General features: G+C 37.0%; 1 protein-coding gene across 1 annotated transcript in view; it reads left to right on the top strand.

Annotated features, from left to right (window-relative positions):
- Positions 1-2,231: 2,231 nt before the first annotated feature.
- Positions 2,232-19,563, top strand: part of LOC132197348 (netrin-3) — a 57,796-nt gene continuing 40,464 nt past the window's right edge. The window contains exons 1-3 of the mRNA XM_059620594.1: positions 2,232-2,536; positions 7,222-7,726; positions 9,198-9,558. Of these exons, the coding sequence (XP_059476577.1) occupies positions 2,319-2,536; positions 7,222-7,726; positions 9,198-9,558 (1,084 nt within the window). The 5' untranslated portion in view covers positions 2,232-2,318. The remainder of the gene's footprint in view (positions 2,537-7,221; positions 7,727-9,197; positions 9,559-19,563) is intronic.

The following is a 19,563-nucleotide window of genomic DNA, read 5'->3' as shown; positions in this document are numbered from 1 at the left end:
CAAAGAGAGTCGAAATAAAACGTGGCAATTGCTGCGGTCTGTGCATGAGGTGACTTATTCCTGCCTGCGAGCAACGTGGCTAAAATATCGATCTCGCGTCGCCGTCTTTTATCTCGCACCCGAGCAGTCTTTTATCTCTCTCTGTGGCGTTTTTTAGCTGCTGCTGCTGCGCCCTTTGAATGGAAAAGGGTTAGAGACGTGAGCCCCGCCAGATAAATATATGAATGGATGTGCACTGAATTTGTATTACGTGTGCGCTGCATGTCAGATGCGGCTACTTTCGGATTCAAAAGTCACCTCTCGCGCCACCAATCGCTGCTGAGAGATGCTCTTTTCACTCCTCGGCTCCAAACGATTACACGGAATAAAATAAAAGTCTCCCTTTCTTTCAATTCAAGAGCCAAAAGGAGCAGCTGGGCATTTTTGTTTTTACAAAAAAATATTTCCCAAGCAAAATCGAAAGAGATGTTCTTGAACAATAAATCAGTGCAGCTGTTTTTTTTTAAGTAACTGCCGGTGATTTCTGATTTCCGAATGGCACTAATAACAGATCATTTGCATATTGCGGAGGTTCACGGAAAATTATTGCTTATCGCTTCTTTCATTCATATAACTCTCCGCAAGAAAATAAAACATTCGTTGGGATTTTCTTGTGAATTATGTGGAATTAAAATGCTTTCAAAAGTTGAAGCGTCATTATAACTTTTAATGTTTAAGGACTCTCTGGGTGTAAAATTTTGACAGCCTGACAAAATTATGGGTCAAGTTTTTACTTCCTGAGGGGCTATGCGGCATGTTTAAGACAATAGGCAGTTCAATTTCCATGATTGCCCCCGAGCGAAAATCCTGCGCCTCTTTTCTCGCTGCCGCCTTAGAAAAATCTCATCTCTAAACTTTTGTACAAAAGAAAAGCTCCGTGTAAAAAATGAGACAGAGACTAAAAAAAACACGAGATATAACTTGATTCAGAGGTTTTAGTGTCCCTTGTCTCTTACCGCTACATTGTGTTTTTTATGCTAATGAAAACATTATTTCTACGAAACTCTTTGACATGAGAGCGCTTCTTTTAATCTGGTGTCTTTATTTATAAATTTTTAATTAAACATTCTAATTAATTTTCCAGCTCATTGGCTCCGATACAGATTAACCCACGGAATTTAATCGGAGCAGCAAAGAGACTGGTTTTGGAGACGCGGCGAAAATGTATCGCATGGGAACCCACCTGTTTGTGCTGCCGAGTATAATATTAATCATGTCGCGGCGGCAAGGATTTCTGCAAAAAACACATCAACAACTATGCGGTCTGCGGTGGTGTTTTCTGGTGAAGCAATAAATATATATCTCAGCAGACTCTGATTGTACGCGACCGAGGAAGTCACGAAGTGTGCTGCGCGTTTTCAATGTGCCTCCTTATTTAGAGCATCGCTTCTAATTAATTACGGCACAAATTTGCTCGCAGTGCGCGTGTTTTATATTTTTGTATTCAGCCGCGAGCTTTCTTAAAGGATTCCACGTAGAGATGAGCGTTAACTCTCAGGTTGTAACTTCACCACAGCTCGGCCACTTTTTCTTTACATAAATGCAGATGATGAAATAAGTGAATAAAATGAGGGCAATTTTAACTCATGGTTATTTGTTAAGTGCTCAGCAAATTAAAATAACTTTATAACAAGATCATATCATGAGCTGAATTTAAAAGAGATCTCTAGCCAGAAATAATAAATATATTATAAAAAATTTAATGTTATCAATAATTAATTTTTAAATTTTTAACTTTTGTTGTATGACATGAAATTTTATTTGCTTTTGTAAAATAACATAAAATAATTAAAAGAAAAAACTGCAAAATGTGGAAAATTGTTGTCTGAAGAAAATGGCAATACTTATAAATTTTTACAAGCTGTCGCGTTGTTAAGTCAGTTTTGTGACAAATCATTGTTCCATCAAGAAGTTTTTAACTGAAGAAGTATTCCCGCATTCCAATCATACTCGATAAGCGATAAATTTTTTCATTTATCTCATTGTAGTCAACCTTGGAGCAGGTGTGCTCTGTATCTTTTTTTTATTCAATTATATTATTTTCCTTATCAGGGTGCGAGTCTCGTGAATCGGAAATTCGGCGGCGGCGGAGGCCGAGGAGGAGGAGCCTGCGGTGGGTCGCGGGAGGGTCCGCCGGCGGATCGAGAGCGCGGCGCGCAGACCCCGCGTGGATTGTGCCTCTCCGCGCGCGGTCCAAAGGCAGCAGTCGTCGTCAGTCAGTGAGTGTTGGGACGCGGAGTGCGTCGCTCACGTGTGCGTGTGATGCCCGAGTGAGCACCATGCGAGCTTTGCTACTGCTGTTGCTGGCCGCCTCCGCGACGGCCTCCTCGGCTGCCTCCGACTCGTACCTCTCCAAGCTGTTCCAGGACGGCCCTGCCGACCCCTGCTACGAGGACAATGCCCAACTCCGGCCCAAGAGATGCATTCCGGACTTCGTCAATGCCGCCTTCCGACGCAACGTACTCGCCTCCAGCACCTGCGGCCTCCAGCCCACCAGGTAAGGCCATCCTCGCAGTCCAACATTTACAGATTATGCTCTCGATTATATCACCTTATTTAATGTACTGATAGTTCATAATATTGCAGTTTACCATGTAAAATGCACCTTCATCATTATTTTTTACGATTCCCAAATTGAATGTAATCATTATATTACATTCATTCTGTCAACTTAATTAAAATTCCTATTAATTTTAAATTGTTGAGAACACAGAAGCAGGTTAAAAATAAATACCTGGAAGGCTAATCACTATATATATACACATTGCAAAAAAATTATAAATTATTTGTATTCACACCATTTTTTTTTAATGAAACGAGTATAGAGAGTAGTGCATTTGAAGACAATTTTTTGAATAAATGTGCTTAAAATTAAGTCGAATTAAATTAATGTACATCTTTATGTTTTTTGCTTAATTTAATGAAGCGCTGCAAACTGCTGTAAATAGTGAAGTCCAAAATTGAAGTTTAATATAAATTAAATGGAAGTATTTTCTTCTTATTGTTAGTATTTCTTGTAAAAAAAAGTTAACTTAATAATTTAATTGAATTTAAAGTAAATTTAATATATTTCAGATAATTTTTTTAATACTTAATATTAATTTTAAAATATATTTATTCCTTTAATATGCATATTGAGTTTTTGGTAATCCTGGTTTGCTAATTATCATTGAATTATCTTTAGTTTTGCTATGCCAAAATAATTTTTTAAATAATATATTACAATTTGAAACTTATTTATAAAATCCCCAAACTGAAAGAAGTAATCATTTTAAGGTTTGAAAATTTATTTTATTGTGCTTTGTGGTTATGTTTCACATTAATGTGTTGAATGATCCGTGAAAATTTTGAAAGCTGAACTGACTTCATTATAATTTAAAACCTTAAAAACATATACTATATATGGATATTGCTATCCATTTTAAAATAAACGATTTGAAGTTCAACCCAATTTACTCGTAAATGCGCTAATTTGAAAAAAATTGATGAAATATTTTGGTAGTAATTTTAGAAATTAATATTTATATATCTATCAAAATAGTCTCAATTGATTGAATATTTTCATTTAATTAAAAGTGATTAACAGCAGGAGAGAACCTCATATGGAATTAATTTGAATTCAATGAAACAGGCTGCAAACAATACACTTTGGTTTACACGGAAGCCGATGGGATAATTTCCAATTGTCCATTTACCGCGGGCGATGCAATTTTCCGCCCTGCGTTCAACCGCAGTTACAAAAACCCATAACAGCTGGGTGAGCAAAAGTTTTGTTGTTTTCCACTTGGCCGATTCCTTCGATATTCAACACAATAATAATTGTGTGTGTGTGCGCGCTGATTGTATAACAGCAATTGCGCGTATTGAATTTCAGCGAGCGTGCGTGTGTTGAGTTGAGCGCCGCGCGCGTATAATATAAATTACGCGCATTCCAAGCAGAACAATATAATTACAGTATAGGAGCTGGAAAACGGAGCAGACAGAATATCTTATAGATTTATTATTTGTTTGTTGTATAGTGCGGGGAACAAAAAAGAACCGAGAAAAAATGAAATGAAGCACCGGGCAAATTGCATTACTTCTGCAGATGCTTTTGTTTCGTTTTGCCCCCAGGAAGTAGCGCGGCGTTTTTCCTACCGACGGAGAGAAAACTGTTTGATCAGTTGATTTGAGGGGCGGGGAAATCGGCGAATAACAAATACGAAATAATTTTGCTCAATATATAAACAGGGCGAACTGCATTCAGCTTTATTTATATTCCGAAAGAGTCGAAACCAAATATACAAAGGAGGAAAAAAGTATAAGAAGTTGATTCGAACGAGAGCGCATTCCCAGTCCTTTATTTTCCCTTTTTTTAATCATTATATTTTTGGTCCCCTTGTTGACATTTAAATCACGTACGGACGAGTCAACTTGATCTCTTGGCGTCGCTCCTCGCTCTGCCTGCTCTCGATTTTTTTTATACGAACGTAAACTTCCTATTTTCCGGACGATTTATAGAAAAAAGTTCGCTCGTTTGAATAAATTCCCGGCTCTCACTTTTCCGGGCCAATAAATTTCGGATTTGCCGGCGCTCCCCGGGGACAAAAATCAATTCTAGATTACTGTCAATAAAAGAAGGAAGAATCTAAGCTAGTGTAGCGCCGGCTCTCCATACTCGCACTCGGCATAACCCGGAAAAGTATATAGATGGATTTTCTTGCGGAGATGTCACGCGAATCGATCATGTGCCTGCAATTCGGAAAGAAAGACGCGAGCCGGCAAATAAAATGGAACAGCGGCCGTAAAACGTGAGAGAGACGCGCCGCTCTTCCCTTTTTTTCCAGCCGGAATTGGTACAATCCCTCTTGTGTTTTATTCCCTTTTGAGCAGACATTCCGCTTTTGATGCTTGATGCTGAGAGCAAGCAAGAAGACGTAAGAAATATAGGCCACTTCAACAAACCGTGTGACACGGACTGGTTCTCCAGCAATTTTGCAAATTGAAAGTAGCGAGCCAAAGCCAAAAGTGGAGTGAGAAAAAAAAGCACGTTTCAATTTTTTTCATATAAACTATATTTTGTTAACTCAAATTGACTCAGTTGTTAAAATTGTTGAGGTAATTGGTTTTTTTAATTTAAAATTTAATTCCATTTTCTTCAATGAAAATAAAACAATGCATTATTTACAATTAGATTGAAAGTAAATTGCTTTATTCAAATTGGTTCACCATTATACGCAATCAAATAATGCAAACCCAACAGATGTTTACCACCTTGACAAATTACTATGCGCACGTCTCACTGACTGAAAAGAAAAAAATTTGTATCTGCGGCTTTGTATGTGTTGCTGCTACTGCGTGTGTTACATTTTCACTTTTATATCCCGAGGGAAATCAAGATTGACTGACCTCTGTACAGTCGACAATCGAGAAGTGGAAACTGCGCTCGCGAGTCTCGAGACGAAGAAATCCGCCTCAATTTCAGTCTGGAAGTATAAATAGGAAATTTCAGGCCCTAAAGCTTTTCGATTGTTACAAGAGAAAAAAATGCCATAAAAACTTGCGATCGATAGCAATTTCTGCGAGAAAACACGCCCCGGCGCAACTTTATGCTTGATTCAACGCGACGTGCTCTTTCATGTGAACTAATGCCAATTAATTGATAGGGACCGCTCTCTCTCCAAAAACTCTCCGAAAAATAAGCTGGGGAAAGAGCATTATCTGGAAAATAATGAAGCTACAAAGCATCATCGAAAGTCAAACACTTTTCGGTGTATTATTTATATAAAACTGTATAAAATATATGGCGCCCTAGCTCTTTGCTATGGCAGATGTATTTACGCGGTCTAATCCCAATTTATGGGCCATTTACTCCCTGCTGTACGTGTTTGTGTTCGGACCGAGGGCAAAGTAAATTTTTATTGCATATTCCTGTCATGCCACATTAATTTACTTCTATTTTCCTTGATCCTTTCAAATAAATGCTGTTCGCGCAGAAGCTGGATGAATGTGTACAAAGGGAGATCTAGCGAGCTGCAGACTTGTGGGACTGAAAATCAAATAAATAAGCCGCCAATCTACTTGGTCGTGGGTCGTACTCCGGCAGACTAAGCAAAAGGCTGCAGACTGTTTGCGATTCGCAAGTTTCTATGCCACAGTGTATAAGTTGCTGTGGTTGCGCCGAGTCTTTCAGACTTTGCAATTTATCCGACAAGTCTAGCCCAAACAACAAATTTTATACGGCGGAAACTTCAGAAATTCTGACTGTTATTTCAGTTACGACAAAACTCAATAACACAACAAACAGGTTCATTTATCCAAGGTCTTTTCACTGGTATAGTAAACAAGGGATTAATGAGTTATAATGTTTTATGCTTCATCTGGGTGCAACGGTTAATAAATTTAAATTATTAAAAATTATGCATTTAATACTCTTTTTAATTTTTGATGTAATACTAACAATAAATTAATTTTAAAATTTATTTAAAAATAAAATGATTAATTATTTATTTACTTTACTTGTTTTATTGAACAACTGAGCGTTAAATACCATTTCAATAATAAATTTGTATTTTTAATTTAAAAAAAAGAGTTCATGTTACAACTTAAAGCTAATTTATTTTAGAATAATTAATTTTAGGGTTAGGGGTAGTCATTTTCAGTTGTTGTTAATGAATTTTATGCTGCATGTTAAAATTTAAAACAAGATTAACAAGGAAGAAAAAATATTTATGTATTTTCGTTATCATGAGAATATAATTCACATAATTCATTGATATACAAACAAGAATATAGCAAAGCAAAGTAAAAACACTAAGCATATTATAATTTCCAAATTCCCAATCTTGCTCATTTTTCCCAATATTTTGAAACAACTGATTTATATCAAATTTTAGACGTCTTTTAATTATTATTTAGAAAAATTTTGCTTATTTTTGGATACTGCAAACATTTTAACATTATAAATAATGCCAAAATCTTGGCAAGAGAATTGACATGTTAACTAAAGCTTCAAGTTGAAAAATAAATTAAAATTTATCCTGATTTATCTTTATAATTTCAACAATATTTTTCAGTGTTTCATCTAATAGAAAAAGTGCACCAGTTTAACTTTCTTGCTCTGCGTGTTATGCTGATCACAAAAAGCAATTTTACCTAACCCATAATCAACCCCAATAAAACGCTGGCTCGTTTTGCCCGCAGGTACTGCGAGCCGTCAGGTGGTAAAAACGAAGGCTGCCACATTTGCGACGGGAGTCAGCCCAAGCTGGCACACCCGCCCTACTACCTGACCGACCTGAACAACCCCAACAACCTGACGTGCTGGCGCTCGGAGCCGATGCAGCCGCACCCTCAGGGCTACCAGGACAACGTGACCCTGGTCCTGTCGCTGGAAAAGACGTACGAGCTGACGTACATCAGTCTGCAGTTCTGCTCGCGCCGCTTCAAGCCCGACTCGATGGCCATTTACAAGAGCGTCGACTACGGCAACACGTGGCAGGCCTTCCAGTTCTACTCGTCGTCGTGTCGCAAGGACTACGGCAAACCCCCGCGCGCCACCATCACCAAGGCCAACGAGCAGGAGGCCCTGTGCATGGACGCGCACCGCGGCGACCTCGGCACCAACAACATCGGCGCCAGGATCGCCTTCAGCACCCTCGAGGGACGCCCGAGTGCGGCTGACTTCGACAGCAGTCCCGTTTTGCAGGTCAGTAGTGTTCAAGTTGGGTGGTCTTTACATTTAAACGCGAGGATTTCTAATTGGATTTGTTTCTGTCATTCCATTTGGTCAGAGATTTGAAGGGAGAAGCGCAGCAATTTAATTCAATTGAAAAGAATTTCCAACTATTTTATGACTCAGCCACTTTTTTTAGCTAACTTTAATGTAAATTTGCGGATACATTAGTTATGATTTGGAAATGTGTGGCAAAAACAGCATGGTATGAATTTCTTCTTTATTGATTTCCGCTCTCTTTTTTTTTATAAATTTCTTCGATTTGTTTAATGTAATACGGCAGAAATAAGTCGAGAAACTCTATGTGCAACAAAAATATTTAAGAAAAATTGTCTATTTCAATTATTAAAAAAGGAGAGGCCTTCTAACATGTGATAAATTTGACCTTTCAAGTTACATGTTGAGTAATTGAATTTATTCCAAAAGGATTCATTTGATATTCTGTATTGATGAACTTCTTTGAATGCGCATCTCCCGTCAAGATCTCTAATTCCACTTTCGGTTTATGGCTACATTTGCGTTTATTAACTCCTAATGAGCAAACTTTGCCAAGGGTCTATTATCCAGTCGGGGAAATCTGCTATTATATTGAAATGAACCACTAATGCAAACTGTCTGAAGTAAATTTCCAAAGATGCTGTGTGCTTAATTCAAATCAAATAATGAATATGAAGACGGTGGATGATCCCTGTTTAGGAAATTTTTAATATTTTTGCCAGTTACAAAACAATGTTTTATGCTACAAAATTCATTGCATTTTAATTATTAAAAATTATTACTGCATCTTCCTCCAGCTATCCAGCTACAAAACAAACAGTTAAATTAACATTGCCTCTAGAAAAAAATGACAAATTCAAAACAGACTTTCCAGTTTTATAATCAATTTCGTCAGCAGCTCGAGTATAAACTTCTCTACTTTCCCCTAGGCGCTTTCCCATAAACACGCATCTTGACAATTTTCCACGTACACACCAAGATAAATTCGCGATAACATCTCCAAGTTACATCGTTTAAACATATGCTGGCTGCGAAAGCAAATCCTGCCGCTCTGTGCATGGTATCTGAAAGTCTGTTTTACGCGCGCAAGCAGGTCTTCTCTCTCGCTCGACTCGATCTTTATGGCCCGGCAGCATCTCCATATGGCTTCGAGCCGGCTCCGGAGCTCTCCAAAAAAGGAGTTCGGGTCACAAAGGGCTCAAAATTTGCAGCCTATAATCCGTGCGTGCATTGTGCCATCTTTGCGTGGCGCGTGAAAATAGTAATGACTAGATTATGAGATTTATTGCGGAGGAAAAGCCGGCTTGAGAGGAGATAAGTTTTACGAGACAAAATTAAAGCGTGATAAATTAAGTTTTAATAGCAGAGCTATAAGCGGATAGACCCAAGGAAGAATTTTTACCTTTGATTTTTTCGCCACTTTTTAACATTTGCATTAAAATTCAAGGACTGGGTAACAGCAACGGACATCAAAGTGGTGTTCAACCGGCTGCATCCCCCGCAAGCCGCCCCCGAACCCACCCCCGACGAAGCTCTGAGCACCAACCTGCTCACCCCGCTGAATGAAACCGAGCAGACCGGCATCGAGCACTTCAACTACCACTACGCCGTGTCCGATCTGGCCGTCGGTGGCCGCTGCAAATGCAACGGCCACGCGTCCAAGTGCATGCCCTCGGCCAGGGACAACGGCCAGCTCGTTTGCGACTGCAGACACAACACGGCCGGACGCGACTGCGAGAAGTGCAAGCCGTTCCACTTCGACCGACCCTGGGGAAGGGCCACCCTGAAGGACGCCAACGAGTGCAGGGGTGAGTACCATTTTTGTTTGTGCTTTTATGAACATCGTGATTGTTTTGTAGGGTGCAAAAGAAGAATATAAAATAAGTCTAAAGAAAAATGTTAATATTTTTATACAAGGTTTTTTTTATTTAAATAACTTATATATTTTTTTTCTTGATTCTAAAAGTTTAAAGTTTTTATAAACAAAAATATTAAAACATTTTAAAATTTTATTTTTATTATAAAATTATGATATAAAACAATTATAATTTTAAAGTATTTTCCTAGTTTATATCACTGACTTAGATTTAGACATGATTTATTTCAAACAATTTCTGTTATAAATTGTTTGTGTCACAAACAATGTGCAGGCTTAATAGTCCCAATTGAAAAATTAATATGAACTAAATATTTTATGCCATTCTTTTATTGCTGATGATAAGATATTAATAAATAATAAATTTTTGTTTTTGGGGTGAAATAACCCTGTCGAGGGCTGGATCAGGGTGATATAAATTTTGATTCCGCTGCTTTTCCGTGATTGGTTTTTAGAGTTGTTTAATTTTTTAAGAGGAAGCCAGAGCAGGTTTTTGTTTTTCTCGTAAACAATAAACAAAAACCATCAAGGAAAAGCCGATTTTATTATTCTAATTTCCATGAGATGCTCAAAAATTATCTCGACTTATTGTCATCTAAACACAAAAGTAATTTCACAATCATTGAATTGTATTTTTTTTTTTTTAACAATTTGTATTGTTTGATTAGACATATCTGCTACAAACAACCATCCTCGAATTTTCCTTTTTTTTCTCACGAGTGTGTTTGCATGATACATCCACTTTATGTGTGTACATCGCCGCCGCGAACACGTATATTTTATACCACAGAGATAAACGCTCTCGCGCGGTGGAAAAAACCTCCCCTCGCGCTCTCGGCAGCGGCGCGTCGTCAGGTGCTCAATAAATATTTCAAGCGCGCGTTTTCAACAGTTTCTCACAAAATAATAGTAATAATAAAGCCAAAGGGGCAGCCGTGCCGGGCCGACATTCCTCTCAATTAAAGGCGGCGAGGAGGAACAACACGGCGTTTTTCACGCCCATATAAACTGGCTGCTATTTTTCGTATCTCACAACTCACTAATTGAGGCGAAGTGTGAACAAACGAGCAGCACGTCCAAACTCGGGAATCCGAATCAATTTGGTCGGCGGAGCAAATAACTGCGTGTGTAATATGTTATCGCGAGGGTTAATTAATATTTCAGGCCCGAGGGGTGGGTTTGTGCCGCGCCAGGAATCTCATTAATTATAACTGCTCGCCCGATTCGCACGCCCGCCGCCGCCGCCACCGCTTTTATCAATAAAGCCCTTAATTCCGAACGGATGCTCAAAAGGAGTCGCGCGCTTTGATCAAAATTATGCACCTGGAAGAGAGAAACTCATGGCTCGTCGGTCTAATGATAACGCACCCTAATGAGGCCTCCCTCCTCTCTCCATCAGATAATTATGCTGCACCTGAATATTATTGCCGTAATATACCGAAAGCAAAAGCCCGACTCGTCCGCGTCGTAAACCGTGCAAAACGGCGCTGCCCTTTCAGTTTGTCCTGCCGGCAGACATAATTTTCACGGTCAATTTATCACTCGGCGGCGATGCGTGGCTTCTCACAGCCGACAACCTGCACGCTCTTAGGCTGATTGTCCCTAGTCTGAAAGGTGATAAAAATGCCATAAATATCAACAGATTGAAGTGAAAATTTTAGTTAATATTATTTAGTAAATAATACTAAAATTTAATTAAAAAAGATTACATCTAATTTTGACATTAAACTTTTTGTTTGTTATTTAATTTAAAGTAATAATACCATTTTATATATAAATTAAAAATAATTGTTTTTATTTATAATATTTTTTTATTAATATAAAGTTCTAGAAAGAAGTTTCATTGAAATTTAAATTTTGTCAATTTTGTTTGCTACATATAATTTTTTTTATAAATTATGACCTCTCAACATAGAGTAGATCCATAAATGCAAATTCTCTGGTTATCTGACCATCCGTGTTATTGCGTGATAATATATAGCAGAATATATGTATAAATCAGAATTGAATTGAAAGATGTAGAATAAAAAGCAAAAGTTGAGATCAGAAATTGATTTTGGTAATGTACATCTAAGTCTACATAGAGCAAAATAATACTTCCATGCGCTCTTTGCAAATATTTAAACTGGATAGTGATGTAAGGGATGAATCCAATTTTGAGCATTTAGTTGATATTTCCAGCAACGATTGTTAAAATAGAAAAAATAATTTTCATGTGTTCAACATCATGCATTTGTTTGGAGGCTTTCTCAAAAAATATTTTTTACTCATTCAGAATAATGATAAAAAAAAAAAAAACATGCATGGATTAATGGACAAGTTCTGAATCTTCAAACCAGATGTGCCCATGGCCAGCCAGCATTCTTATAAAAATCCTATACAAAATTTGAATGTTAAAAAAATTTTGAGTTAAAAACGTCAGTGTCTGTGTGCTTGAAAGGCGGATTTAAGGATTTGGTTGGCCAGCAAGTGCGTGGCACGCAGATTCCCAGATTCACTCACAGTCCCTTGACAGCGAAAGGGAAATAAAGAGAGACAGACAGACGCGCGGCGCACACCACAAGTTTTGTTTGGCTTGTCGTGGTCGGCGACGCTGCTGGGAGGAAAAGCGGCTTCTGCTTTTCTTTCACTCTCGTCGAGAGGAGCATTTTCTCATGCGAGTGTGCAGAAAGCACATGAGAGTCGTTGGCGGCGGCGTCATTCAAATCGTCAACACGAGCCTGTAATGACATTTCACGCTGCTTTGACTCGCGCAAAAGGATACAGTTTGCATAAAAAGCAAACCACGGCAAAGGAAAAATGGCTGGAAATTTTAGAGTCATGAGCCCCTTGAGCAAGAATTCTTTTTGAAATATAAAATGACTGATGACAAAGATTTCCATTAAATTTCACGAAAAACGTAGATATTGAAAGATAAATCAGGCAAAAGCCTGTTCTATGTTGAACTTTATAAAGAAATTTAAATGATAATTATACACTATTTTTAGATTCGCATTTCTGCCGCGCTATTTTCTACTTCTACAGTATAATAAAATTTAATTTAATAACTCATATCAAATTAATTATTTTCGTAGCGAAGAATAGTTGAAAAGTTTTCAACATTTTAATTGCCAATTAATTTTACAGTAATCTAATAACAATTTTTGAATTTATGAAACAATCAATTAGATCTTAGCCGTTGATGTGTTAGCATTTTTCCTGTATTTTTTAGAAACTTAAATTTTATTTTTTCATTGAAAATTTCATGTGTTATAAATTTTGTTAATTATAATTTGCTTATATACATCGGATAAAAATTTGATAAATATTTTTAAATCAAATTCTCTGTATCGAACCAAAAAATTTAGACAAATTCTCGTGACACTTCGCTTTAAATTTTAGCTGCCAAATTTTCAAGCTGAATAGTTGATGATTGCAAAAGTAAACGTTGCGTTTGGTGCTGAAAAAGGTGGAGACAGGGTCTGAGCGCCTAAATGGATTTGTCACCCAAACGCACAGGGGCTGCGAACGCAGCGTGGAAATAAAATTTCTGCTGAATAGAAGCGCGAGCTGGGGATTCGGCTTTGATGTTTTGGCTCGTCAAGAGCTGCTGCCGCACGCAAAAATGTGAAAACAGCACTCGGCTCGCCGTCTCTCTCCCGCGGTGCGGCATTTAAATAAATACCTGTGTGCGCGCTGCTATTTCCCTCTTTCTCTCACCCGTCTCTCGCGAATTTTTTCGCACATATTTGCCATTCTGGCGGCAAATTTTCGGCTCAAATCTGCACGTTAATGATCAAAATAATGAAACGCCGTTCCAAATATTTGCTTTGTGCTGCATAATGCTGGCTTATAGGCTGAAAAAAAATCTGTCTCGCTTTTTACGGTTATTATTCTTAATTATTCAATTATTTTATGTACATTCTTTCTAATTTATTACATTGTTTAATATAGATTGATAGAGAGTTTATAAATGAAAATGTTTAATTTTCCGCAATTTTGTGCGTTTGTTATGTGCGTAATTTTTTTTATTGAAAATAAAATCATCCAAGTGATTTTATATTATGATATTGTGGTGCTTGATAATGTTGATATGCAACAAAAAGTTTGTGTGATGATTATAGCGACTATAGAATGTTTTCTAAGAATTAGATGCAATAATGTAATTGAAATAATTAAATAATATACATTTCGAATAGAACATATGCTAGAACAATAATTACAATTTGCGTAATTTTCACATTACAAGATAATGTTGCAAGCAAAGAACTATTTAAAGTTTTCTTTTTGATAATATAAAATTTATTTACAAATTCATCTTATATCAACAATTATATTTCTAATGCTAAATATCAACAAAAAATATAAAATATATTAAATTTAAAATATTTTTTAAAGTTTTAAAAACAAAATATGTCTTCATTAATAAATTTACAAAAAAAAGTAATTCCAACAACATTAATTAACTTTACTTTAAACTTCTGTATATTTAATGATTTTAAATTGCACAACCTGCTACGTTCATTTTTAAATTTATTTTACATTATAATGTAACTTTGCCTTGATGGCCGTCACTCAGTTAGATGACGATGAAGGTGCTCCCTTTATTAAATTGAAATCTAAGCGAATACTTCTCTCCTCTCTTTGGCGTCCGCAAAACTTTTAGGGTCGGAAACTCTATGGCGCGTCGTCATGCGGATTCCGCCGAATTAATGAAGCTCGAATAGTTGGGACAAGATGCCGGCGCTGTAATAACAATAATATAGTTGCCGGTTTCGCTTACGCGCGTCTTATAATATGATCGCGGGTGCGGCGTTTGCCTGCGGGCGTCGGAGACTTATTAGCAAAGTTTGGCGCACAAAATGGTCCGCGAGGCCCCAAAATATGATGAATGAGCCGTGCATCTTCAGCTCGCAGCGCTCAACCCGTTACTTCATTACTTGAATTAATTCTGTTTGATAAATTAGCCTGTTTGCCGGCGATGTGAGAGAGAGAATTTTAAGACGCTGCGTGCGCCATCAAAGGAGATGTAATAACAATCTTCATCTCGAGACGTCTCCCGACAAGTCAGGTTGAATTTCTCGGCTGCACGCTCGCTTCATTTATAATTTCTTGATTGCCCGCAGACAAATTTGTGGTCCATGTGAGGAAATGCGAGACTTTTAAAAAAGGATTTTAAAATTTTATTTTATGATCAAAATTGATATTAATATTTAGTTCATATGCCATCGATTATTAATCACTTCACATTGCTTGAAACCTAATCTATAATACAAATTTATGATAAATTTTCACATAATTCGGATATTTTTTTTTCTAATTTTTATAGAATTGCATTATATTAATAAGAAATAAACAAAAAACATTTAGGTTTATGTACTTCCCATAAAATTCAATTCATTAACATAAAAAAACTAGATGTAATTTAACTACGTAATTTTGAGCTTCTAACCTGATAAATTGATTCTGTATAATTTTAATTTTCCTCCCTTTAATTATTGCTCTTTTTCTAGCAATTTGTAGCACTAATTGTGATTCATAAATAAATTACATTCGCTACAGCAATTAAATTTCCTGCCAATTTTTTTTTTTTTAATTATAAAAATAGCAGTCCATAATTGTAAATTATAAATATTAAGACGCAATTTTATTTTATTTAATTTAAAAAATATATATTTTTTTTTGGCAAACAAATCTAGAAGGATCCAGAATTGTATTTCCATATTGACCTCTACCCTACAAATTGGTATGGGAATTATGGCTGCTTTGATGACTGTGAGCAGAATTTTTATTTCAACCCAGCAGCAGTGCAAAAAAATCTGCACCAAACCAATTAACTTTGAGCTGAAGCTCTTCTCTCGCTTCAGAGCAGCAAACTTTTGTACGAGATAACAAATCCATCAGAAGACTATCAAAGCGATGAATTTGATCTGCTTCGATATACTCGGGCAGAGAGACAATGGAGAATCGAAAGAGGGCACTTGTTGGTCTTTTTTCCTTTATCGGAAAAAGGTTGAATGGAGGCGCCTGAAATAAAGGCGATGGAGCACCTCGTCTCGCCGTCTCTTTTTGTATGGGAAAAGGCGCTGTTCCGAATAAAAATAGCGTCATACATATAATGATATACGCGTACAAGTGCGGCTGAATACATTATACGGAAATTCAGAGGGCAAAGGAGACCGATTTTGTGCTCCACGTGAGAGGAAGAAGCTGCTTTTAGGCTCTCTGTCAAAGAGGATCAAATTTTTGCGCATGATTAAATTTTCAGCGCCGCTTTCTTTGTTGTCGTTTGCCGTGTTAGCTTTATTATTTTATTTTATATATCCCGTTCAAAGAGTGAGCACGTCTCGCGATCACTATTGCCAGAGACTCTTTTTTTTTGCTTTTGCTGTGCGACGCACCGACACCGCCGGTTCGACTGACAACTCCAATTAGCCGGCAGAGACATTGCACGCCTTGTTGCGCGCGTCAAATCGCAGCAAAAACTTGTTTTAGCAGCTATTTTGATATTATCATATATTTGAATTCAATGCGGTGACCTTGAAAACCGTCAGGTCAGTGGAGATGCCGGTGCAAATTTACTCCAGCGCTTGAAATTTAAATTTTAAAAGCCTTAAAATAATATTTACCGCCCTTTTTATCCAGTTATTAAATTTTAATTGACTGTTTCATTTGTCGACTTTTATTATTCCAAAATCGAGCTCAATAATTTTGCTTGAAGTTGAATTATTTCATATCAAGTGAAATAAAAACAAATTATGTAAAAAATCATGTAATGTAATAACATGTAACTTGATGTAACTATAACAATTTTAATTGGATAAGGAATTGTTAAATACGAGATCGAATTTTTTCCTCCGCCATTTAAAAATTCTCAACGAGGATAAGGTGAAGTTCTCTCTTTTTGCATTAAATTGAATCTCCACCTCAAATTCCGCAAATTAACGCAAAATTATTTCCCGCCGCCGTGCTGGCGCAGGATATCCGCGACGCTGACGGCGCCTTTTGTACTGGGAAAAATTTAGTATAGCTATAGCCGCATGTGTAGCAGCAGCAGTAAAGCGCAAAATATTTTATTATCATTTGTGTTGTGCGCTGTGTGTTTCATTCCATTCATGAAGGCACGTCTCATGCGCTCTCATGTGCGCCGCTAATAATTTGCATGCACATATTGCGAACGAGCCTTTATGCTCTTGTTAAATTTTTATTGCCAGGGGAAATGTCCGACGGAGCCGGTCTGGAATTTGTTTGAAAATAATTTTATGCATATTTTATACTGGCCGCCGCGAATTCTTGCGCAAAAACCTTGATTGCTCTCCGCAACGTTAATCTGCTCTTGTTTATGTAAAGTAGTTGTGATTGTAGAAATCAAGATATAATTTAAAGCATTTTACATCTACAAGATCTTTTGCTTTCCAAACTAAGAAGCCAATTTTGAAAAAGGTGATTGTTCAATTTGAGCTTAATTTATAATTTTAATAAGACTTAGAAAAATCATATTTTTCGACTGACTTTAAAATGATCAATATCAAAGGCGATCAATCGATTATGATATTCATTCTCCCTTCTTCAAGTTTTGAACATGTCTAGGTTAGGTAAAGTTTGAATACAATTTAGAAAATTGAGAGTAGAAAATAAATATATTAAAATATTTTGACAGTTTATCAATAACAATAATCAATATAAATGAATTGAAGAATTAATTAAAGAGAATAATATACTTATTTATTCTAATTTTTCTACATTAAATCTTTCTTAATTGTTAAGCTTGTGTTATTTTTGTAAAAATCATTTTAACTCTTTTCATTTTTCAAAAACAAAATTATAACCAATTGTGAGTAAGATTTGACAAAAATTAAAATCTAGCAAAATAGCGAAACTGCTTTCGTTGAAAATATATTTTAAATGCTATTTTAAACACAATTTATTTATTCAGGTTTTAAAATAGCTCGTGATCATTTGCCCACGATTTTGTGTAAAAGCTCCTTCGTATGCTGTATATTTTTCTAAAAAGGAAGCTTCGCACGTCAGAAAAGTGAAAACGTCAAAACAAATTCGTCATTCTCCTTGGTGAAAAAAACGGTCCATTCATCCCTGACAAATGCAGACAGCAAGAGTTGAAACTCGGCCCCACCCTGCTCTGCTCGGCAGAGAAACATTTCCATTTGTCAAAAATCCAATTATGTCCGAACATCTGTTTTGCATGTCCTGCATGGACCTGCGCGCGAGAAGAATCGAGCTACTTACGCCCGTTTAACACGCGTGTTTCCATTCATTTATTTGTTTTCATCCACGCCCCAGCACAACCGCGCGTACACTCGGATGGACGCAAACTTCTCGCGGGGGTTGCATTCGGGGGATGCTGCGCGTCTGCCGTGGGGATTTCATGCATGAAAGCGCATTTCTGCGCGGGCACAAAGCAGCACCCGACGAGCGAGGGCAAACAGAAAAATGCTGCTGCCATTCACAATCTAGCCGGCATTTGAAATGATAGATCGACAATGGACGCCGAATTCTTGCCAACAAAGTGTAAAAATCGGCCAGGTGCACCGGAAACAAACACTAAACGCGCGCTGCCAGAGTCAAATCTGCGACCCTGGAAACAAACTTTTGTCGTCTGTGTTTATTATTATATTCCCCGTGGCAGCAGCCAGAGTGCACGCAGGCATCGTCTAATTGGCCTCGCCGAGCGTAATTAATGCGCCCCGACCCGATCCGACTTGGCCAATTTGTCCCCCTGAATCGTCGCCCGTTTTTGCCACGCAGATATTCCGCCGCGCATTTTTGTCTCTGTCAAGAGAAATTGAGCACCGCGCTGACAATGAGAGCGCTTTTTGCACAGCCTTGCTGGAATTACACCGATTTTTAACGCCGCGCCCTTGAGTGGAAATTTATTTTGCTGCCCGCACTCGTGTAATCTTTTGTGAGACCCAAAAAGCGGACTTGTATGTGATGTTGGCAAAATGCTCCAGTCCTATTTTCAAATTGCTTTATCACGAGTAGCTTTCTTATTCAGAGTTTAATAAAATACACAACACTTCGGCTTATTATTGATATCTGTGAATTCCATTTAAAGATCTAATCACCTAAAATTAGCAAATTTTATTGCATTAATTCAATTTTGGAAACATTATTTTGTTAACTTAATCCTTTCAAATATAATTATTTTAAAGAATAAATTAATTTTTAATTTTTCTTTGCAAAAATTAAAAGAAGAAAAGTTTGAAATTTCGCTTTCTTTGTCAAAATCAAGTATTGATGGAAAATTGTGACATCATGCGCCTTTTATCATTTTATTCAAGAAACCTAAAAATCTTAAATCAGTCTATAGAACAGTCACGGAAAAAGGAGAAATATACTTTTCCATGTACATAATTTTATTTTGAACTAATGAAGTCTTATTATAAAATGAATTTTAAAAATAGCAACAACAAAATCTCAACATTTACATTACTTTTATTTAATAGATTGATTTTACGTAGAGTATATTCTGCATCCGCCTGTAAATACTTCTTAATGGAAAAGTGCTGTTTGCACAATTTCATTAATTTGTCCAGGCGCATGTTATTCTGCGCGTGTACTTTGCGGTCGAGTCGCGTGTAACCAAATACCACCTTGTCCGCGACTTTTTACGTTTTTAGTGTCGGCGCGGCTAGCCAGAGAGCCAACGATTTTTGCGTGTTCTCTTCGAAGTCTTGGTGAAAAATTCTGTGGCATAGGAACACGAGCCGCCTCCTGAGATCCATATTTGGCCGCACCACCGAGAGATCGAAGCGAAAATAAGCTGCACGAGTGAGGACAAAACACATCGCAGTTGAACGGAACTTTTATATACAAGTTGATTTCGAATAAATATAGAGCGTTTCAAACCACACGAAACAGTTTTGGCTTGTTTGATTCATCTCTCTTGAAATGTTAAATAAAATTGATGGAAAGAGACAAATATTTATTTTCACCA

The sequence above is a fragment of the Neocloeon triangulifer genome, unplaced genomic scaffold (assembly GCF_031216515.1).
Source record: "Neocloeon triangulifer isolate White Clay Creek 2 clone unplaced genomic scaffold, ASM3121651v1 ptg000012l, whole genome shotgun sequence".
Classification (NCBI taxonomy): Eukaryota; Metazoa; Arthropoda; class Insecta; order Ephemeroptera; family Baetidae; genus Neocloeon; species Neocloeon triangulifer.
The sequence above is the reverse complement of the archived record's forward strand: the minus strand, read 5'-3'. Positions and strand labels throughout refer to the sequence as shown.